This window comes from Monodelphis domestica, chromosome 3 (assembly GCF_027887165.1).
Source record: "Monodelphis domestica isolate mMonDom1 chromosome 3, mMonDom1.pri, whole genome shotgun sequence".
Taxonomy (NCBI): domain Eukaryota; kingdom Metazoa; phylum Chordata; class Mammalia; order Didelphimorphia; family Didelphidae; genus Monodelphis; species Monodelphis domestica.
In genome coordinates, this window is record NC_077229.1 from 207,481,506 (window position 1) to 207,506,030 (window position 24,525).

General features: G+C 36.7%; 1 protein-coding gene and 1 long non-coding RNA gene across 6 annotated transcripts in view; both read left to right on the top strand.

Annotated features, from left to right (window-relative positions):
• The window catches only part of PHACTR1 (phosphatase and actin regulator 1), a 670,567-nt gene that overhangs the window by 190,848 nt on the left and 455,194 nt on the right, over positions 1-24,525 (top strand). The window contains exon 1 of one of the 5 annotated variants that reach the window (XM_056823441.1): positions 7,936-8,090. The exons of 3 other annotated variants lie outside the window; for them this stretch is intronic. Coding sequence is in view for 1 of the 2 variants with exons in the window: in XM_007487939.3 (XP_007488001.1) it covers positions 8,051-8,090 (40 nt within the window). In the remaining variant the exon portion in view is untranslated. Of the gene's footprint in view, positions 1-7,935; positions 8,091-24,525 lie in introns of those variants that run through there. One more of the 5 variants, XM_007487939.3, reaches the window with a different exon arrangement.
• On the top strand, positions 8,103-21,935 carry LOC130458366 (uncharacterized). Its single transcript, XR_008917616.1, has 2 exons — positions 8,103-9,882; positions 21,574-21,935. It is a non-coding gene; the product is annotated as an uncharacterized LOC130458366 (long non-coding RNA).

Below are 24,525 nucleotides of genomic sequence, written 5' to 3' on the forward strand. Positions count from 1 at the left end.
ATTTTTAGGCTATAAGAAAGAAATGAGTGCCATATAGAAAAAATAGCCAAAACCAGTCAGCAGAGGGGCCAAGGAAGATGAGCCCTAAAAGAAAGAAAACAAGATTTGGAAATGAAGACATCATTGCTAAGTTTGGAAAGAAAAAATGTAATTTGAGTGATGAAATCCAAAACCATAATGGAAGAGCTGAGAAGTAACTTAGAGGAAGAAAGCGGAGATAGTGTCAATAGACCATTCTAAGAGTTTGATAGAGAAAAGGTAGATAGATATAGGATAATAATCTAAGGACATACTTGGGTCTAATGAAGAGGTTTCTGTGTTCTAAGGAGGGTTGAACTTGGGAGTATTTGGAGATAGAAGGAAAGGAAACAATTGATAGTGAGAGGTTGACAAGGAGGAAAATGATTAAGATTCCAACCTATTGGAAAAGGTGAGAAGAAAAGGTGAGAGGAGGTGGGACCAAGGAGGGCACATGAGGTCTTGGCAAGTAGAAGGGTCATCTCTTTGGTTTTTGGTTTGTTTGTTTGTTTGTTTTTTAAACCCTTACCTTCAGTGTTGGAGTCAATACTGTGTATTGGCTCCAAGGCAGAAGAGTGGTAAGAGCTAGACAATGGGGGTCAAGTGACTTGCCCAGGGTCACACAGCTGGGAAGTGTCTGAGGCCACATTTGAAACTAGGACCTCCCATCTCTAGACCTAGCTCTCAATCCACCGAGCTACCCAGCTGCCCCCATCTCTTTGTTGTATATTGAAGTAGAAGAAAAGGTGGGGTGATGTCAGGGGTTTTGAGGTAAAGAATAAAGTGAAGAAGCTCATGTCAGATGAGTTCAATTTTCCTTTTAAAGTAAGAAGTGAGGTCCTCAACTTGGGGGGAGGCTTGAGGAGAGAACAGAAGATTTGGAAATATTTTTGTAGAGTGGGAGATATGGAATCAATTAGGGAGAAATAAAAGGAGCAACTTGCTGCAATGAGGGAGTTGGAGAACATGACTTTATAATGTACTTAATCAACACAGTTATGTGACTTCCTCCAGTTCTGTTCAGCAGCATTTGAGTAGGATTGGAAGAGCCAGATGATGGGAGTAATCCAGGATTGAGGTTTGGCAAGGGATATTCAACAATAGGATAAGGGTGAAAGGGATTAGAGTTCAGGGGCCACTTTAGAGTTGAAATGGCTAGTATTAGCCTGAGATTGGAAGAGGAAAGTGAAATAAGATCAGGGGTAATAGCCTTAGAAAATGATGTGAGGGCAATTAGGCTGACTCAGTGAGTGCTTGAAGGGAAACAGTATACAAAAAATCTGGAAAGGTAGGTTAGAACCAGATTATGTCAAATTTTAAAGGTAATAGGGAACCAGTGGAATTTTTACCATGCTGCTTATTATCTCCATTTTATAGACTGTGAAATAGAGGATCAAGAGAGGTTAAATTACTTACTCAGAGGCATTCAACTAGAAAACAGCCAATTGGGACATGAATTCATGGCTTTTTATTCTAACTAACATTTTTTCCACTATATAATAGTAATAATCATCATCATACTCATGATCTTGATGGCGCATGATTTTTGTTGCTCTAGAGTTTACAGGTCACTGTCCTTGAAATAAGCATGTCAGATGGTGTATCTATTATTATCTTTCCCATTTTACAGTTAAAAAAATGGAACCAGAGATTGGTGAAATAACTTCCTCAAGGTCATAACAAGCATGAATGAGGCAATATGGTGCAATTAAAAATGCTGAATTTGGAGTCCTTGACAAGTCCATACAAAAGCATTTATTAAGCCTACTCTGTGAATTCTATGTCTTCCATTTAATTGGTAATAATTCATTTATTCTCTCTCGAAACCTATTTCCTATTTCATCTGAAAAATGAGAAGCCTGGATGAGAAAACCACAAAGGCCCCCCAGTCTTTTATGGCAGAGTCAGGTTAAGAGTTCAGATTGTTGGTCTTCATTCCTTTCAATTTTATCCAACTCTTGGCAAAGATACTGGACTGGTTTGCTATTTCCTTCTCCAGATCATTTTAGAGATGAGGGAACTGAGGCAAACTGGATTAAGTGACTTGCAGTGTCACATAACTAATAAGTGTCTTAGGCTGGATTTAAACTCAGGGATAGGAGTCTCTGATTTCAGGAGCAGCACTTTATCCACTATACCCAAATCCAAGACCCTATTCATGTTTCATCAATACAAATAAAAATATTTGTTGATTCGCCTCTTAAAATGACAGTTAGTTTTTCTGTTCTTCTCTCCCTTAGGTCCCTTCTAATTATTATTCTTCCACCCATGTCAAGGGTGAGGCAGCCTAAAAAAGAAGTCAGTTGATATCAGCTTTATTTTGTAACACTGAGGCAAAGTTCACAGTCATGTAACAATCACTTTAGGGATTTTCCAGGCCTCCTATCCAGATAGACCACATAATGTAAATAAATCCTTTCATCTAGTTCCAAAGTGCCCCTTCACATTCATCCACATTCATGAAGAATCTTTTTTTAAGCTTTACCCTCAATCACCAAGCAGATCTCTTAGTGGAAAAATAAAATAAAATAAAATTTGTAAACCCACAACTGCTGAATTTATTAACTCATATGTGTTTAATCCAGGCAGTTATCATTTAAAATAATAAATTGGACCATTTAAAATGAACATGTTTTTGATCAAAGAACATCTATTATTTAAAAAGATGGTTTTCCAATAGCATTTGTTTGGGAGTATGGAGATGGTATTTGTAGATTTATTAGTATTATAATCATCTGTTTGTTTTTACTTTGAAGTTTTCCCTTGCCCTCTGACTCAACAAATGTCGAGAAAGCATTTCCCTGTGTCTCTTAGTGTGACTTAATAATTCACCAAAAGAATGGTGGTTGGAGGATTTCCCTTAAGGTGTCACATTCTCCGGCATTATTCACAGAGATGGAAAGTGTCTTCATCCCTGCAGTTACAGAAGAATGACAAGTGTGGTCATCTGGCTGCTAGAGCAGCAGCTCTTCCCCTGCAAAGTGTTTCGCAGCAAGAAGTTAGGAAATAAAAGAACTCCATTGGCTGTTTAAAGAGCCAAATTGATGTTTAATGGGAACAACAAACATGAGTCGCTTAATGAAATAGAAATATATTTCTTATTCAACCTGATCATAATTGATTTTGTGAAATCTAATTAAATGCGCATGTGAGCACATATATATACATACACACACACACACACACACAACCACACAAATCAAGCTCTTGCCTGACTTCTATAAAACATCTTTTAAAACACGGATAGAATGAATTCTTGCATAAAATTAAAACTCTTCATAGTGAAAGGGACACAGAATGCATAAATGGTGCACACTGTAGAACCTTACTTTTTAGTGAAAAATATTCTCTTGCATAATGGAGAAGAAAAGAGAAAATGAAGGGAAGAACACCAGCCATCTATAATTCACCTGGAATTCCAATTTTAAGCCTGAATAGGAGTCAAGAAGAAGAGTCTTCCTGAGTTCAATTCTGGCCTCAGACACTTACTGACTATGCAACCCGAGGCAAGTCTTCTAAGCCTATGCCTCAGTTTCCTCATCTGTAAAATGAATCAGAAAAGGAAATGGCAAACCACTCTAATATCTTTGCCAAAAAAAAATTCCAAATGGGGCCACAAAGAGTCAAACACAACTGAAAAATGCCTGAACAAAAATAATGAATCTCTTTAGTATGAAGTCCAGTTGCCAGGCTAGGGGTATAATGCCAATCTAAAAGGGAACTCAAGGCAGATAATCATGCAGTTCAGAGGGCAGGAAGAATATAGCCAAATAGTGCAGAAGAAAGAATCATGTATTTGTATCAAAAACCCTATGTTCTAATCCCAGCTCTTCCACTTACATAAATCACTTCTCTAGGCTTTGTCTTCTTTATCTCTTAACCTAGAAGAGTAGGACTGGATGAAGATAATCTCCAGCATCCTTTCAACAGTCAATCAATGATGATATGAGGGAAGGGAAGTAACTCTCTATAATGATCTTGATTATGATCCTGTCTGTTCTCTCTCTAAAGTATATAAGAGAATTTCCATATTGAAGAAGAATTTTAGAGATTACTAACCAAAAAAAAAAAAACTATTTAAGAGACTCTCCAAAATGGAACAGGGTGGTTTCTGAGGAGGAAAAATAGATCCAATAGTTCATAGGAACCATAGCATCTCTCTTGATTTGGGACAAGCTGCCAGCATCTAATGACTGAATGGCTACATTTTTTTTAATTAAATGAATTCAGTTCCTTCATCATGAACCATGTGTGGTCACTCTTGTTCTGCCAGCACTAGGGGGCCTCTGTTTTCCTTTAGTCTGATCTCCCCTTGATAGAGAGAACTAGGACCTCTTCCTGAGCTCCTGAAACTCAACTCCAACTGGCCCTCTCCTACAGGAATTCCCCCATCCTATTGAACAATGGCTTGGCAAGCACCAAAACAATTATAAAAAAATTGAAAAAGGAAAGAAAAAAAATGAGAGCAGGGACTTTTCATGCTAGAATGGTTGGCGCCTGACGATGGCAAAGAGAAGTTTTGAAGTTAAAATAAGCCTAATACATTACAGCTTTCTGCCTATTTTTCATAAGCAGAGAATGTAGCTCACATGCTTCTGCAGATGGATTCTGCTCTTCTTTCCCTCAGATCTGACTAGTTCAGAATGTCTTGGCAAAGCTGGGGTCTCTTCATCTCTCTCCCATTCATTCTTGTCATTCTCTCATTTCCAAACCAGACCCCCCCCCAGTACCCAGTAGTCCCTATCCATGGAATTATCAAGGTCTCAGTAATCAATACGTCAGCTCACAATTATCCACACTGGGACGAAAACCATATTGACTATTATTTGAGTAACTGTCTTCATATTTCAATTCGGTGACACCCATCCAATCAACCAAGAATATATTGATATAGATTTCTAAAATCATCATCATTCAAGGGAATTTTAAATTCAAATAGGGGCTGGAATTGAACTGTAATTTCATCAATATGGCATACTCCATGGAGGAGAAAATTGTTCTTTCTAATCCATGCTGTAACTTTTCTGTAACTCATAAACTTAGGACATTGCCTTGAATATGGAGAAGTTAAGTGTCTTGGCCTAGATTCACACAGCCAGTATGTGTCAAGGTCAAGATATTGACCCAGGTCTCCTTGGCTTCAAAGATAGTTCTGTATTTACTATGGCATTCTGTCTCTCAATTTCAATTATCTGAACTTAAAGGTCAAACAAACTCACCAAGGATTGATGAAGTCCTAGTCGTGACCAGTTGATATATATTTTGTGTAAGCTGAATATTAAAGCATTTCCCCAAAAACATGGTATGGGGGTAGAGTACTGGATGGTGTCAGAAAATATGGCTTCAAAGCTCACTTCCTAGACTTAGTAGCTGTGGAATTACAGGAAAATCATTTAACCTCTGTGTTTCTCAACCATCTCCCTAGAATTTGCTAAAGAACCACTTACATTCATGGAGAGGGCTCCCCATGCCAATAAGACCTAGATTTGCTTAACATAAAATGCATTCACACATAGTATTCTTAAAGCACCAATAGTCTAGTATGAATAATAAAGTAGAACATTTTCTAGAACAACACTTTAAAAATAAATAGCTCAGAATAATTTGGGATCTTTTTCACTTATCCTCATTCACCTCCTCTAATGCAAAATATTTTCTTTCCCAGAGCTGTTACTGACAAATCCAAGATTTCTTGGAATTTAACTATTAAAGATATTTAGAGGACATTCACAGTTGTGAAATGAAGACATAATCGCTTTCTACTTTAATACAAGAAGTATTAAGCACCTACTATGTGCCAGTCATTATACTAAATGCTAGGGATGCAATTAATAAAAAGTCCTTGCCCTCAAATACCTTATACTCTAAAGGGGTGTGAGAGTGAACAAAATACACAGAGCAGCTAGCTAGGTGGTACAGTGGATAGAGAGTCAGACCTAGAATTAGGAAGATTCATCTTCTTGAGTTCAAATCTTTCCTGAGAAAGTTATGTACTAGTTGTGTGACCCTGGTCAAGTTTCTTTTTCCTGTTTGCCTTAGTTTCCTCATCTATAAAATTAACTAGAGGAGTAAATGGCAAGCCATTCTATTATCTTCGCCAAGAAAACTCCAAATGGGGTCATCAAGAGTTGGACAAGACTGAAACAACCAGGCAACAATTTTAAATAGTATCTATATATCTATACCTATACATATACACACATGTATTGTATACTATATATATATATATATATATATATATATATATATATATATATATATATATGTATGAATGGAGCCTAAATACGGAGGTATTTAGTACTACGGAGGTATTATGGTACTCATTTTTCAATCCTATTTGGCAATTATGTAAAGGTTTCCGTTGAAACCCAGCTACTAAATTTCTATCTTCCCTGATGTCCATCAATTGTTCTTGCAAACAAATTCAAAAGTAATTCATTAAATATTCAACCAATGAGTTCAAAGCCCACTAAACCTTTTTAAAGATATTAAAAGAGATTCTGTTTCTAACTTTTTTGAAGTGTTTAGATATGCAGGCTTTTATAGTTGGCATTCTTATATTATTTTCAACAGCAAAATCTTAAATTATGAATGTGTTTTTCTAATCATCATGCTTTTATGCTATTATTACCTATTATCTCAAGGCACAGTATGTATTTATGATAGGCTTCATCAGTAATGATAGAAGATGCAAATCTTTATTTCAAATAATCTCAATAATTTCTTTCTTTTTCATTTCCTGGGAAAATATGACTAAATCATTACTGTTTTAATGTAATATACATGTTTTTACTTAATGTAGCTGATGACAATTTTCATACAAGGAGTAGAAATATCATTTTTCACATTTCCTTTTTTATCTGTTTGCATTAATAGTATAATCTTCAATCTTTGGGGTTTTTTGTAGGAATATTTTTTAACCATGTGTATCCAGTGTTTTGTGAGGGCTAATCGATTTGTTTGATAGGAAGAAAAGACAGGTTGATGACTTTGCAAGAGGGAGAGGAGAAAGGTAGACAGCCAGAGTCCTCCATGGGTACCTTCAAATTGAAAGTTAGTCACCTACCCATTGGAGAAAGCCCATGTGGTGACCTTTCAGGAAGATATAGACAGTCCCACAGAATGGGCAGGAATAGATGAGTTATAATCTATATTGTTGAAAACAACCCACAAATTGATGAAATCCAAGATTCATTTGAGTATTTAAGTAGTTTAGTTAAAACTAAATAATTCAGCCCATAAGTACAATGAACTGGGTCCACAAAAGTAACAATGCTTTTCAATCCACTGTAGAATGAGTGAAAGACTGAAGGTTTAAGAAGACTGAAAAGTGGAGAATCAATCATGTTGTGAAGGGATTTAAAAACCAGAAGGAAGATTTTATATTTGATTCTTTAGATAAAAATTAACCTTTGGAGTTTATTGAGAAGTGTGTCATGTAGTCAAACCAGCACTTTCAAGAGATTATTTTGGCAACTGAGGGAAGGTGAACTTAACTGAGGGTAGACTTCAGGTAGAGAGATGGAAGAGAAGCTATTGCAATAGTCCAGGCTCCCGGCTTCATCAGGATGATGTCTGTGAATATAGAAAGGGAAATACTTATAGAATGAGGCAAAGGTGAAAATGACAAGGCTTGGCAACAGGTTGAACATATGGTGAGTGATGCTGTAGAGCTAAGGGTGACAGCCATCAAGGTTATGAGCCTGCATAGTAGCGCCTTCAAAAGTAGTAAAAGTTTGAAAGTGGGGGAGAATTTGAGAAGAAATATAATAAATTCTGCTTTGAACATGGTGAGTTTGAGATTTTTACAGGCTTTTTAGCTCAAGATATTCAATGGAGAGTGAGAGATGTGGCACAGTTGGTCAGGAGAGAGGCTAAGGCTGGATAAATAAATCTGAGAATCATCTGCATAGAGACAACAATAGAATCAATGGAAGCTGATGAGATCACCAAGTGAGAGTATAGAGGGAGAAAAATAGAGCACCTACGATAGAATCTTGAGGAACAACTGTGAACGATAAGCAAGGTATAAATGGAGACCCAGCAAAAAAGTCTTCGAAGTCATCAGACAGGTAGGAGGAAAACCAAGAGAGTATAAAGTCATTTAAAAAAAGTCTAAAAAGGAGAGAGGATCCAGGAGAATAAAGTAGTCAGTGGTGTTAAAGGCAACCCAAAGGTCAAGAAGGATGAGAATTGAGAAAATCCCATCATATTTGTCAGTTAATCAATCATTAGTAACTTGAGGATTCAGTAAAACGGTTAGGTTAGATGCTAGACTAGAGGGTTTAGAATTGAGTGTAAGAGAAAGAGACAATTGAATATGACTTTCTCAAGGAATTTAGCTAAGAAGTGCTGAGAAATAAGTAATGATAGCTAGTGATGATAAATGGATAGAATGGGGGTGGGTTTTTTTTTAATGTTTTATTTTGTTTTTGAGAGTCACTGGAGAGTCATGAACCCATTTGTAGTCAGCAGGGAGCACATCCAACAGAAAGGAAAAGATGAAAGAGCAGCCATAATAGAAGGAGCTATCTGCTGAAGAAAATAAGAAGGAATGGGATCACTTGTGTACTTAAAGAAAGGAGTTTGCTTAGTAAGAAGAGCTACATCTTCATGTCAGGCAGGGATGAATGAGTTGATAAGGGAGAGCCTGTAGGATTTGAAACTTTGTTACCAACATGAGAAGACTTAGCCAACAGAGTTCATTGGAGAAAAATGTACATTTTGTAAAATCTAATGGCACCAGTTCAGTGGCCAAACCATTTATCATTCAAGCGTTTAGTGAAGTCTTGCAATATATGCATGAAATATTTTATAGATGCATACTTTATCAGGGCTTCAAAAACAGCCCTCAATGGGCATCTAGAAGGGAAATAATAAAATTTTACAGAAATAAGGACTGGTATTGAAGACCTCCAGATGATAAAATTCCCTCTACCAAAGCAATTAAGCAACATTTTTGAAACTCATCACTTTAGAGTGTTGCCTGGGGCAATGAGAGGGTATGTAATTTTCCCAGGATTACACAGTTGGTATGTATCAAAAATGGAACTTGAATATAAGTCTTCCTGGCTTTAAGACTGGCTTTCTATCTACTCTGCCAGGCCGGTTTTCAATACTTACACACCCACATGGATTTATAGAATTCGTTCCCTAAAATTGGCTTTGGAAATCTCTTCAAATTGAGAGTCATCTGACTGATAATAATTAGATTTGGAAAACATAATCTTGTTTATTTTGACTCTTGTTATTCATTCATTTTCAGTTATGTCTGATTCTTTGTGAACATATTTAGGGTTTTCTGGGCAAAGATACTGGAGTGGCTTGCCATTTCCTTCTCCAGTTCACTTTATAGATGAAGAACTAAGGCAAACTGGGTTGAGTGGTCTGCTCAGGACCACACTGCTATTAAGTGTCTGAAGCTACATTTGAACCCAGAGATGAGTCTTCCTGATTCAAGGCTTGGCCCTCAATCTATTGCACCACCTAGCTGCCCTCTATTTTGATTATGTTGCTTTTCAGTCATTGTGAGTCATGTCCAACTCCTCCTGACCTCATTTGGGGTTTTCTTGGTTAAGCTACTATTTGCTATTTCCTTCTCCAGCTCATTTGACAGATGAGGAAATGGAGGCAAACAGGGTGAAGTAACTTGCAAAGGGCCACAGAACTAGTAGATCAGATTTAAAGCTGTCGTCATGACTTCCAGTCTGGTACTCTATCCACTGTACCATTTTATACCTTGTGCTAATAGCAGAGCAAGAAGGCAAGGTCAAGGCAAATAACTGCCCCAGCTTCTTCAGTAGAACTGCTGTAGTTCCTAATAGTCCAATGATTATTCATCCAAGTGAATAAGAAAAAACACAGGTAAAACCCCTGAAATCCCCCGATAATATAAGAAACTTTGTTAAGCCCAAAGTTTCAAGATCTGTACCCCACCCCAACCCCTACTCACAACACATATACAGCACCAAATCTTTTATTGCCAATACCAATAAGTGCCATAATGGACTGACTTGAGGTTTGCCTCCTTTCCCCCTGCCAATACTTAACTATGTGAAGAATTATACTAACCACTGGCAATACAAACATTGATCAAAGTCAGCGTGCTATAGGGGAAAGGACACAGGAGTTATACTTAGAGAACCTGGTTCAAATCCTACATCTTCTATTTACTGGGTTAATGACTTTGGCAAGCCACGTTGAGGGGCATTTCTAAGCTCGTTTCATCTAGATATCATATGATCTCCATGAGAAAGCCTCAGGATAACAATCCATATATATGGTAAAAAGAAAGAATCTACAAGATCATACATGTAGAGATGGAATGGGCTTTGGAGGTCACTTCCTCATTTTATGAAACTGAGAGAAGTGACTTGTCCAGGGTGTCTGAGATAGGATTCAAACTCAAATCTTTGAGAGTTCTAGTTCAGTACTCTGTTCTATCCAGTATATCATACTACCTCTCAAATGCATAAGATCATAGATACTGAGTTGGGAGGCAATTTTAAAGTTTTATAATCCAACTTGTCACTTTATAAATGAGGAAACTGAGGACCCAGAGAAGGAAATAATTTATTCCAGGTCAACTAAGTAGTAAGTGTCCCAAATAGGTCAAGAACCAGAGCCACTAAACCATAATGCTTTAGCAACTGATAAGATGGGAATTTGGAAGAGAAAGGGGAGATAAATGTGATCCCTAGTTTAAAAATTAGAGTAACGTGGAGGTTGAAGGTGCCATTTATAGAAATAAGAAAGTCAGAGGAAGTTACATAATGGGGTGCAAGGGATGTAGGGCCCCAGAATTCTGATTTTATGGGCTTACAGAGTGAGAGATTGATGAAGTAGAGGCAGTAAGTGAAAACTACTTTTTCTGGAAGTTTGGATGTGAGGAAAAACAGAGAAAATGCGTGAAAGTCTGTAGGTAGTTCTAGTGGTATCAAAAAGTTACTTTTTTTAAAGCTATTTTGAAATCAAAATTAAGATTTAAGAAGAAAATGAAATAAGTATTTATTTAGTGCTTACTATTAAATATTATCTCATCTGATTCACTCAACAATCTTGGGTGATATAGTGCTCTTATGATTCACATTTTCTAGCTGAAAAAAAAACTGAGGAATATTGCAATTAACTGACTTGCCCAGGGTCACTCAGTTAGTAAGCATCTGAGGCTGCATTTGAACTAATGACCTCCCACCTGTAGACCCAGTGCTCTATCCACTGAACCACATATGTATCTAAAAAGGCATAAGACTGCTCATGGCACCAAGGTGCTCAAAAAACTTCAAGGATTGGTTCTTCTAGGATAAAATGCAAATTGCTTATTTTGGTATTTAAAGCCTTCTTCAGCCTGGCACTAACTCACCTTTTCTTTTTATTTCATATTACCTCCTGTATCATACTCAGGTTTAGCTAAACTGGTTAACTCCCTGCTCTCTGAACCTGGCATTTGGATTCCCACATTTATGCCTTTGTTGAGATTCTTCCCCCTCCTTGGAATGTTCTCCCTTTTCATCTTTGCTTCTTAGAATCAATCATTTGGGACAGGGGTGAAAAGAAGAAAGGAGGAATTGAGGAAGCAAATAAGCATTCATACACACTTACTTTGTGTTATTCACTGTGCTTTTACAAATTTACATTGACAAATATTTGTAATTTTTGTGTCATTTTTTACAAATTTACAAATATAACCTCATTTTATGCTCACAACAATCCTGAGGAAGGTACTGTCATGATCCCCTTTTTACATCTAAGGAAACTGAGGCAGACAGCAATTAAGTGACTTGTCCAGGGTCACACAACTAGTAAGTGCTCCAGAGGCAGCACTCTCTCCACTGGCCACCTAGCTGTTTATAGCTTCCTTCAAGTTTCAGCCTCTCATGCAGTCTTTCCTAATCCCCTCTATGATTCCTTCTTTTCCAAGTTATTTAGTTTTTACTTACACATTTACATATTATAAACTTGACTAGAATATGAGCATCTTGGAGGGTGAGATAATTTTTTGTTTTTTATTTTATATACATTATGTACATATGTAGTCCTAGAAGAATACCTTGTACTTAGCAAGTGTATAATAATATTTATTATCACATTGAATTGCTGAGCCTCTGATATTAATATTTGAAAAATTGGAGAACAAGAGAGATGTCATAAGACTGGAGATGATCAAAATGGCCCAAGTTTTTTTTAAAAGGGAAGAAGTTAGAATCTGTAAACTATAAGCTAGTAAGCTTAAATTTAATTACCTGAAACATTCTAAAATGTATTAATAAAGGCATTACTTTTGAATATTTAGAAAACAAAAGGGTAATCACTTAATGTCAACATGGATTCGTTCAAGAACAAGTTATATGACACATTAAATTTATTTTCTAATTATCCTTGATTAGACTATCAGAATAATATCATAAAAATAGTATACATCAAATTCAGCAATGTTTTGGACAAATTCTCTCCTGTAATCTTTATGGAAAAGATAAAAATACACAGCTTTGATAATATTACAATATTTGGAACCAGTTAAATGATTGCATCCATAGGATAGTCATTAATGGCTCAATGTGTTACCCTGGAAGAAAGTCTCTAATGGGGTACCTCAAAAATTGCCCTTGTCCTCATGCTGTTCAATATTTAATCAAAGACTTGGTTTGAAGCATAAATGACATGATTATCAAATTTCCAGACATCACAAAGTTGGAGGGGATAGCTAGTACTGTATGAGACAGGTTCAGAAAGGTCTCAACAGGCTAGAACAATAGGCTAACATAATAATATTTACATTTTTAAAAATCAATCTAGAAAATGCAGGAGGAGCCATGGATATGAAAAGACTACAGGAATCAACAATATGATGTGGCAACCCAAAGAATATGTTAATGAAAGTTGTGAGTCCAAAAAGATTTTCTCAAAAGATTGTGACCCTGCCTTTCCCCTGGTGAGATCTGGAGCACTATATTTGGTTTTGAGTATTATATCTTAGGTAGTACATTGATAAGTTGGAGAGTATATAGAGATGGGAAACCAAGATAATGAAGAGACCCAAAACCAAGCAATTGAAAATAGTAAGTCTGGAAAAGAGGATTTAGAGGGAATATAATAGTTGTTTTAAAGCATTGAATGAGCTTTCATATGGAAGTTTAGTTGTTCAGTCATTTTCAGTCATACCCAACTCTCTGTGATCCCATTTGGAGTTTTCTTGGCAAAGATACTGGAAGTTTTCCATTTCTTTCTCCAACTCAAAGTTAATTGACTTGCCCAGGGTCACACAGCTAGTAAGGGTCTCAAGCCAGATTCAGATTCAAGGAGATGAGTCTTCCTGATTCCTGGTACAATACTCTATCCCCTGCATCATATGGAAGTAGTCTTGGGAAACATATGATTCTTCCCTTCATTTCATCCATGAATTTTTCTCTAGTATAAAAGATATATATCTGTTTTCACATGATGAACCTGGAATTATGTATTGCATGATAGCACGTGTTATAATCTATATCATATTATCCACCATATGAGGGAAGAGGGAGAGTTGGAGAGGGAGAGAGAACATTAATCACAAAATGTTATAAAATGATTATTAAAACTGTATATGTTATCTGGAAGAAATATAAAAAATAAACATGAATTATTCAGAATAAAAAAAGAAAAGTAGGTTTGGACTTATTCTGATTGGCTTTGGAGGGTAAAGCTCGGAACAATGAGTGGAAGTTGTAGACAGGCAGATCCAGACTTGATTTAAGAGGAAAAAAACTTCTTAACAATTACAACTGTCCCCAAATTAATTGGGTTGACTCTGGAAGGTGTGGTTTCCTCCTTAATAGAAATCTTCCAACAAAGACATTCTGAACAGTTATTTGGGGTGGCACAGAGAGCATATACATTAGATTAGATGGCCCTTCTAAGAATGAGATTTGGGGATTTTTTTATTGAAGAGTAAAGAATACATTATTAAAATTGTGACTGTACAGTCAGAACTAGTTAGGGAGGAATGTGAGAGTAGTACAATAGAATCTAAGATAATAAAAAGCAAATGAAGAGTAAGTAGAAAGGTAGAAGAAGAGATTAGAGTCAGAAAGAAGAATTTCAGAGTCCAAGATATTGGAGGGGGAGCATTTTTAGCATAAAATGAGATTGAAGATATAGCCAACTGGGTATATAGCTGAAATAAAGTAAAGATGGAGTCAGAGGAGCTAAAGAGTTCAAGGAACTGTAAGGACAAGATAATAGGTTATCAACATGGATCTTGATGAAGGGAGGCAAGGAAGGAGAAAGGAAGACTGTCAGGTAGCAGTTATGGAGAAAAGTCTATGAATCAATCAATCAGCCAACAAGTATTAATTAAGCATTTAGCCTGTGACAAGTACTGTGCTAGATGCTGAGGATGCAGAAGCAAAAAAGAAAGAGTCCTTACCTTCAGGGAGCTTACAATTCCATTGGGAGAAACAATGCACTTATACAGCAAATGCAAAATATATAGTAAATATAGCAATATAGCAAATACAAAACCATATAGAATGAATACAAAATAAATAATAAACACAAAGTAATACTGGAGATAATTCAGAATATTATAAGACAGGGATAGACCAAGGGCAGTGCCAGGGATTAAGAGAAAATGAGAGAAAAATTCACAGATAGGCATCAATTCAGTACAGTGGTTAGTTGGTCTTGGAATCCTGAAAACCTAGGCTCAGATTGTCTCTGACACTTAATTAGCTGTGTGAGTCTGTGCAAGGTACTTAAAGTCTCAGGGTCAACTCTCTAAGGCTATAAATTACAGACAAATTAATATGCATTTTGGGAAAGAATTTCCCTACAGTTATGAAATCACATATCTAATGAAAATAAACAAAAATTAGATGGTCAGTCTTTGAATTAGCACCACAGGATTTAGAGCAACAACAGGTTTGAGAGAATCAACCTATTCATTTTACAGATGAGTAAACTGATGCCTAGAGAGGAAATGTGACATGCATTGTCACAGAAGTAAGAAGTAAGAGAGCTAGGATTTGAACCCAGTCATTCTGACTCTAAATCCAGTATTCTCTCCTCTACTTCAGGGTTTTTTAACCTGAATAGAGTCCATGATTTTGTTTATTTATTTTTAATATTGTAATGAAAATATTTCAATATAGTAATAAGTTCCTTTTTCAATTATACATATTTTCACCACTTAAAATTAAAAATTTTAAATTTAAATTAAAAAAAATGACTTAGGGGCCTCTAGGTAGCACAGTGCCTGGACTGGAGTCAGGAGGACCTGAGTTCAAATCTGATTTCAGACACTTCTTAGCTGTGTGACCCTGGACTTAATCCCCTTTGCCTAGCCTTTACTGCCCATTTGCCTTAGAATAGATAATTAATATTTATTCTAAGACAGAAGGTAAGGGCTTAAAAAATAATTTGGAGAAGGGATACAGAAGATTCACCAGATTTCCAGAGGACTCAGCATCAATAGTACAAAAAAAAAAGTTAAGAATCTCATCTCTGTACTTTGGTGCTCAGTTAAATCATTATCTTTTTCATCTTTTCATCAAAAAAAGGAATATTTTTCCCTCCCCTACCCCACCTCCCTTATGGTTTTGGTCTATCAGCTTCAAACCTGTGCCTTTGTGAACAGCATAGTTATCACGTAATTATGATGTTTCTACCCATCTGAATGCTCACACTTAGACAGCTGTTCATTTAAAGCATCCAGGCTGGCCAAATGAAGACGGGAAAAGGTGGCTTTTTATTTTTCCTTTGGCTTCTTCCCCTGTTATTTCCACAGCCAGATCCCCAGGGGAACAAAGCTTAGGAGAATCTTCCAATTTATTATTTTCTATCCTCTAGGCAGGTTTCAGAGATCTGGCTCCTCTCTTGGCTAGAGGCAAGTGGGAGCTTTGCTTCCTAATGTCGACAGGAGGCTCCCTTCATCCAGGCTGGAGAACAAAGATGACCCTATCCATATGATAACATGTGCTGTCAATTAGAGTGCATTCACAGGGATTTGCACAATAACAGGGATCCTGGTTTGGGTCCTGATCTTGGTGTCATTGCCTTCATGGTTTGAGTCTAGCCCCCTTCAATCACTTATAAACCTTTACTTCCCTCTTGTGGTTCTCTTGTAATATTACACTTGAAGAAGTCCTGGCAGGGACAGTACTCAAATTAACTCTCCAAAAAATGTCACCTTCTATGCTTGGAGGAAACTGTCTTCGGAGCCCTGACCTTTTGTTCTGTTTTGTTCCAAAAAAAGAAATCGGGTCATTGGAAAGCATGAAGAAGTGTCCCTCTTCCCACCGTGGGGTTGCTGTGACCAGCATGCTGTCCTTTCCATGATGTTAGGAGCATTCAGCTGATATATATGTATATATGTATATGTATATATATATATATATATGTATGTGTGTGTGAGTGTGTATATATATATATATATGTGTGTGTGTTTGTGTATATGTATATATATATATATATATATATATATATATATATATATATATCCATCCATCCTGGAATTTAATTTAATATATATATACCCCAGAATTTAATGGGTCACCATACTGAGACAGGGAGAAAGGCAATGAAATCAGTGCTCTTATTATCCAGCTACAACACCAGCTGCTTCAAGTGGCTCCTGATTCATCCACATATAGGGAAAACTAACTGGGCAGTACTCGCTTTCCCTAGATTGAATACAAGACTGAATATAGAAATATGGGTTCATAAATACAAGTTTTCACTACTCTGGGGATGTAAGGACCATCATCATCAAGAAACGCTCAGGAGTCTTAGGATCAATGCTGTGTCTTCAGGTGATACTAAAAATAGTAAGATACAGTTGGAGGAATCCTGGACTTAGAGAAAGGGAAGATATAGATATGAATCCTATTTCTAAAAGTTATTTATTTGAAAAGGAGATTGTGGGCAAATAACTCTGCCCTTATAAACTCGAGTTTATTTATCTTTAAAATAATTAGAAGAGTGTTTTGTTGGTTTTTGGTCATTTTCCCATAATATCCAATTCTTTGTGACCCTTTTTTGAGGTTTTATTGACAAGGATACTGATGTAGGTTGTCATTTCCTTCTCCAGTTTATTTTACAGATAAGGAAACTGAGGCAAAGAGGCCCAAGGTTACACAGCAGGAAATGATCTCATGAAGATGTCTTCCTGATTCTAAGCCCAATGCTCTCTATCCACTGGGTCACATAGCTGCCCCAGCACCTAATTTATAGAAATCAATGATCAAATGAATTAGAATGCAAGAAGCACTGTGCAAATCTTAAAGTATCATCTAAACATCAACTATTGTTATTATGGTTATTTTAATAATTATCATTAGTTTTTAGAAAGGATTAAAGATGAATCAGTTTTGTGCCACTAGAATTTCTTAGTTTCTTTCAAAGCTTGTCTCCTTCACCACCTCCTACCTCAATAGATCAATCAATAGTAATTTATCAAGCATCTACTGTATGTCAGACACAATGCCAGATTCTGGGACAATCCCTAATCTCAAATAGTTTACATTCTAATAGTAAGACTTTTCTCTCTCTTTTTTTTTTGGTGAGGTTTCTCTTAATACTTACCAGCCACTAATTCTTCCTAACAAAATTACCTCGTATTCCTTTTATTATTTTCCTAGGCTACATGTCAATAAAATTTTTAATAATCATTTTCTGACATTTTGCAGCTTATGTTCTCTCCATTTCCCCCAGGTCTCTTCTCCCCAATAAAGCAGTTAATATGATATAGGTTTACATGTTATCATATAATATGCATTTCCATGTCCATCATATTGTAAAACAACAGAAATATTGTTTACACTAAAGAAAAAGACATGGTGGAAATAAAGTGAAGTATGGTATGCTTCAGTCTCAGACTCTAACATTTCCATCAATGGCAGTAGATAATTAGAAGTCCCCTGGTATTGTCCTGGATACATGCCTTGTTGATAATAGTTAAGGTTGTTGTTGGGTTTTTTTTTTTTTACAGTTGATCAGCATGCACTATTGTTGTTACTGCATACAACACTCTCCTGGTTCTCATTTTATATATATGTATATTTGTTTAATATTTATTTATATTATATATAAATAAATATATATACATATATATTATGTTTACATGTGCCCCCTCCAATAGAATATAAACTCCTAGGAAGCAGGAGTTGGTTCATTTTTGTCCAGCCCCTAGCACGTTATTAGAATGTAGGAGATGCTTAATAATTGCTTATGATTGCTTTATTGCTCTCTGGAAAATATAATGCCTTTGAGCTAATGTATGTTCATTTAGTATTGGAGTTCAAGAGCTATATTTTAGTCTTCTAACTATGCCAATTGGGATTTATATTGGGGGAATTATTTTTTAAGTGCTAAATAACTTTACTTGACAGTTTCATTAGTTTCAGAATACATCAAAGTATAATATATTCCTATTTTGAAGAGCCTTACCATTCTGGAAATTTCAGTTTATATACTGGTCAATTCATATGCCACTGGATAAAAAATTATGTAGAATACAGGAACTTTGTATAATGGAGATGTCTTTATTATCACCAAATGCTAGAATTATGATAGGATTCCATTTGATCAAAATTCTCTTAAATCAAATTTTACTTTCCAATCAATCTGTCTTCTAATGCCTTGACATCCTAGAGGTAAATCTAGATCATCAAAGGTTAGGTCAACCCAAAGCTGGCAGGTCATATATACCAAGCTACAAGAACCCCAAAGGGCAGACCCTGAATAGACCTTGTGTGTGTGTGTGTGTGTGTGTGTGTGTGTGTGTGTGTGTATATTAGTCTGAGCCTCATAGTTCAGTTGGAATGATTGATCACCAGAAGGTTGGCCTCCTGGATGATTAACCCCTTCTTGGGAATAATATATGGCATCCTTATTTCATCAGAGACTGGACTAAATGGCCTCTTGGATCTCTTCTGATTCAGGGATTCTGGGGTTTTAGGCTGATTTCCCCGCCCCCCCCCCCCAAACAACTATTAGAACCTAATGCCTTTGCAATAAAGGGTCCACCAAGTAGCACCTGGGAAAGCAGAATGGCTGGTAAGAAACTAAGTTGAAGGTCTCACTGGGAGATCCCATTTCTAAGACCTGGAGGTTTCAGTCAGAAATGTGACACTTTTTTAGTTCAGAAATTTCCTCAAAGATTTTTTTTCTTTAGGATATAAAAGTGTGACTTAAAATACTGCAGAAAATAGACCATATTTTACACATTTTTCTTCTCACATAATGGATTTGGAGCAGTGTAGCCCTTTACTTTCTTTTCATCACCTCGCCTTCCATCACCACCCCACATACATATGCATGTGCACACACAGATGCCCAACCTGGGCTCCTAGTCCTGAAACACTAGGAATATCATTTTATATCTATTGCTAACATACTAAAGGCTGAAACTAAAGCCAGAGTATTAAGCCCTTTCTGGCCACCTTCTGAAGCCTCGAATATCAATTATTAGACAGCTTTCTGATATATATTGTTGTTGAGAGGATGCACAGATAAATTGGGTCACTCCCTATCCTTTGGTGCTACTAACAGATTTGGAAAGTTGGCCTAAATAGTAAAAATAATGAAATCCAGATGCTAACTTGCATTTGCCTTAGGAAGAGCGTTTCTTAAAATTATGCCTTTCTTAACTGAAGAGAACAGTTGAGCTACTTTGAGACTTAAAGTCTCCTTTTTGCTGCTATTATATTTGAGTGCTTGTGCCCTCTTCTGGAAGTAATAAGCATATTCTAAATATCTGACATGGTGACTGATTCCAAGGACTATTATAACTAGATGTGGGCTCTACAAGTAGATGTCTCTGGTTAAACAACAAATGGTACTGACATCAGTTTTCAGGTCATCTCAAATTTGACTATATTAATTTGCCAGAAGTGTGAAGGATTGAGAGACAAAGAAGAAAAGGGCAAACTTTAACTCCGTCATAAAGCAGGGGCATATTTCTATAAGCAATTCCTAAAAGCAAATGGAGTTGGAGAGGCTAATGTTTCCCAAGAGAATTCATTTAGCAATCTTATATATTTAATAAGCCAGATTTAAAATGTATTTTCTCCAGGAGGTTTCTAAGAGGGCTTAGATAATCTTTCGTAATAGGATATTGTCAACCAATGAGCCCAAAAAATCATTTTTACTACTCCACAGTACTGTGTTATATTATATAGCACTTATCTTTAGACATAGTAATGCATAGCTATATGCTGAAGCATTTATTATTACTGTTGGTCTCTATTTCATTTGTAAATTGTGATCATTGTACTATATGATTCCTTGTAGCTGTAAAATTCTTGGCTCTGAGATTAAACCTCTAAAGTAAAAATATTTACACATTGTGCAGAGGATAATAAATCAATCAGATAACAATCAACAAGCATTTTTAAGTGCTTACATTGAGGTAAGGACTGGGAATACAAAGGCTTAAATAAAATAGTTTCCACCGTCACACAAACACAGAATGGGTTGCCCTGTGAAGTCAGTGGTGTTCCTCCTCAGAGAAAGTCTGGAAGGGTGGAGAAGACATTCTTGTTCATTCTTGTACCAATCAGGTAGGGATTGAACTAGATTGTTTCTGAGGTTCTGTCACACTTTCCTGAGTGGGAAAGGGATTATTTTCACTTCTGTTTTTGCATGCCTGGTGCCCAGCATTTTCCCTGTCCTAATATACGAACAAATTGTATTGTAACCTAAAACAAATCACATAACCTTTCTGCATTGCCATTGTTTTTTATTTCAGAAAAAAAAATGTGATCCAATATTTGAGTCCCAACTACTCTTCCCAGCAATGAGGAAGTTGGGCTAAATTATCTCTAAGGTCTTCCAAATATACGCTACTCCCCCACTCTCCCATTATAATTCTTCCTCAGCAGAAGCAATAATAAAATCAATACTAATATTAGTTCTGGAAAGATCATATCAACTGACTTTTTTTAGATCAATTCATTTTCCCGGTGATTCCCCAAACCAGGACACTCTTCCTTGTCTATCATTCCAAGGCATATGTTGTTTCCCCTACTAGAATCTAATATCCAAGTAGGCAGGAATGGTCTCACTTTTATATCTATATCCCCAACACCACTTACCACTCTGTGAACATTTAATAAATAATTTTTAAGCCTACAACCCCTGGTATTCCAGACAGTCTCCCATCCAAGTACTAATCCACTTCCACCCTGCTTAGCTTCCAAGATCAGACCAGATCAGGCAAGATCACGGTAGAATGGCCATAGACTAATAAATGTTTTTTTAATTTATTAAAATAAAAAGTAATTATTAAATACCCAATGCCAAGAACTTGAGATACAAAGTCAAGAATATTTTGCTCCTTCAATGAGTAAAAGAGATACTAGGACAAAACCACTGACCCGAATTATTATTTTTTCCACCCATCTTGCGGACATCAGTTTTCAAGATACACTGTACCCCAGCCTTGAAAGGCAAGGTTCCCTTAAGGAGCTCCATTAATGTTATAAGAATGTTCTCCTTTAGAAACCCCCCTGTTAGTGAAATAAGTGGCATTACTTGTTCCACAAAGCAGGATGATGAAATTTGACCTGTGTTCCAAAGTTCTAACAGAAAGAAAAAAATAGAATGGCACAAAGCTGACTACAAAGTCTCACAGAGCCAGAATCCTGACTTGTACTGTAGGACTTCAGAGCTGGAAGAATCCTCAGCAGCCAGTTGGTCCAACCTGAACCTGAAGAAGAATCCTCCCCACTACGTCATATCCAATGTGTGGTCATCCAGTCTTCAACTGAAGACTCCTAACATAGCTGAACTCATTAACTCCTGGAAGAAGTCTATTTGGTCTCTTCTAGCCACTCTCTGTGTGACATTGGATAACTTATATAACTTCTCTGGGTTTTACTCTTATCTGTAATATGGGAGAATTGATCTAAATGATCTCCAAAATCTGTTCCAAATCCAAATTTCTGACCCTGTGTTCCATCATAATCCCTACCATCTCTCTGAGTGAAAGTAAAGAAATGATTGTAGTAGCACCCAAACCCAGGTTTCCCGAGCTCTGACTCAAATCTTATTGCTCTATACCACTCTCAAAGAAGGATTTTAGACTTCCTGACAATAATCAATGTGAAGGAATAATTATGGGGGAGGAGGGGAGGACAATGGCATTAGGGAAACACTTAGGCATGGATTCCTAGAGCACAGTAAATCTTGTATTAATTTTGGTTGGCATCAATATTAGTTCCTATGACATTAACCACATTTTAGACTTTCTCCAGAACATATAATCAATGCCTCTTGAATTATAAATTGTTGTTACTGAAAATTATATAGGTCTTTTTAAACTTTTCTGCCAGTGGTTCACTTCATCAAGGCAAAAGGTCACTGGGACTTCCCATCTTACTTGATTTCATTTTTCACTATGAAAGAAAAAAAACCTAAGGGGCATTTAGAACCAATGAACTCATGCCTTATGAATCAAGGAGAAAGGAATCAACTCTTGGCAGAGTTGGATGGGAAATAGAAGAGTGGCATTGCATTCAATATTGCATATAATTTTCAGTAAGACCCCATACACTTACCATTCTACCATTCCCTACTCTTGAGTACCTACCAATGGCTTTCTTTGACTCTACAAAGTGGAGAAGTAGCAGAATGAAAGGATTTTCAGCTGCCCAAGGCATTAGGTGGGTTAGTTCTTCCTCAGTCTGACAATAAAATTAACAGCTCTTCTTGCCTCTCTCACTGTGCTGGTCATTAACCTCATTCAGAAGCCAGAACAGCTTGTGTTCATATCCCAGACCAGACAAAATACTGTCTTACCAGACCTCATTCTGAGAGAAGAATCTATACATGCCTGCAGCCAATGGCAAACTTTAGATTTGTGCTATCAATATCTGCCCCGCATGCTATGATGTTCTTATGCTATTTCTGGTAACATCTTTTTTCATGAACTTTTATAGCAGGACAGCAAGTTTCCAACTGTTCTCCATTATTTGCTTATGGCCAGTTTCATAGACCTGAGTTAGTCTCCCCTTCCTCACACCTCTCCTAGAATCTTTCCTTCAAAGCACACCTTGGTGTTATCTCCTCATCAGGTATTTCCTCATTTTTAAATTATTAATACTCTCTCCCTCTTGAAACTATATTTTGTCACTCTGAATAACCTCTGTACATACTTTTATTGTGTATTTATCGTATTACTCAGGAGAATGTAGGCTCTTTAAAGATAAGGACTCTCTCCCCCTTTCTCTCTCTCTGTCTCTCTCTGTCTCTTTCTGTCTCTCTCTGTGTCTCTCTGTCTTTCTCTGTCTCTCTCTGTCCCTCTCTGTCTCTCTGTCTGTCTCTCTCTCTGTGTCTCTGTTTCTGTCTCTCTCTGTCTCTTTCTCTCTCTTTCTCTCCCTCTCTCCCCTCTCTCATTCTCTCTCCTGTCTCTTTCCCCTTTCTCTGTCTCTGTCTGTCTGTCTGTCTCTCCCTCTCTGTCTCTGTCTCTGTCTCTCTCTGTCTCTCTGTTTCTCTCTCTCTTTCTCTCTTATTCTCTTTCTTATTCTCTCTCTGTCTCTGTCTGTCTGTCTGTCTGTCTGTCTGTCTGTCTGTCTGTTTCTCTCTCTCCCTCTCTCAACTTAGGAGATGCCTTTTTAAAGGAAACTTGGAATCAGTGTGGTATAGTGGAAAGCATGCTGAATTTGAAGTCATAGGAGCTGGGTTCAAATGCTTCCTTTGTCACTTCCTGTGCCATGATAAGTAAAATACTTAACTTCTCATCCATAAAATAAGGGGGTTGAAGTAGAACACCTCAAAGGTTCTTTCCAGCTCTAATTCTTTAATTACCTTAAAATAATAGTTGTGTCACTAATTACCAAGGCCTGCCACCTAGCCTTAACTGCAATTAAGATTACTACTCTATACTGCTAGGAAATCCATTGTCATAATAACTATGGATTCCTTATTTGCATATACTGAATGGCAGAATCTATAATTATATGTGTTATCAATTTGAGACTTGCTTGTATAATTATATTAATTGAACATGGAAGTAACTTGAAAAATATCAGAGGGCAAGGCATTGAGCCTTCTGCAGCATCTGAATCAATAGTAGATTAGGGAGATCATTATTAATTTAAAAGAGGACATTACTATTTTGTATTAATGGAAAAAATAGAATGGCCTATATATCCTTTCCAAGCTCAATGATAATATACTGTCTATGCAAATGTGTAATTTATGTTGAAGGTTAAGGCAAATGTCCCATTCCCTTGAAAACCTAGTCAATCGCAACATCCAACTCTATCCCCACCATCCTTCAATTCCTTCTGTGGGCTGAAGAGGTGTGAAGTTGGTTGTTGTATGCATCTGGCCAACTTCTTTTCACAGCGTGATCAGCTCTCTGGTCTCTGAAGTCCTTTACTCAAGTCCAGTCTACATATAGATGAGCTATGGTCTAGATTAGTTAACAAAAAGCCATAGCCTGATCCACTTCTGTGTGTATACTGTGTATGTAGTTCTCTGATTGGAACAGTGTGCATTTCCTCAGGCTAGTCTCCAGGTACCCTC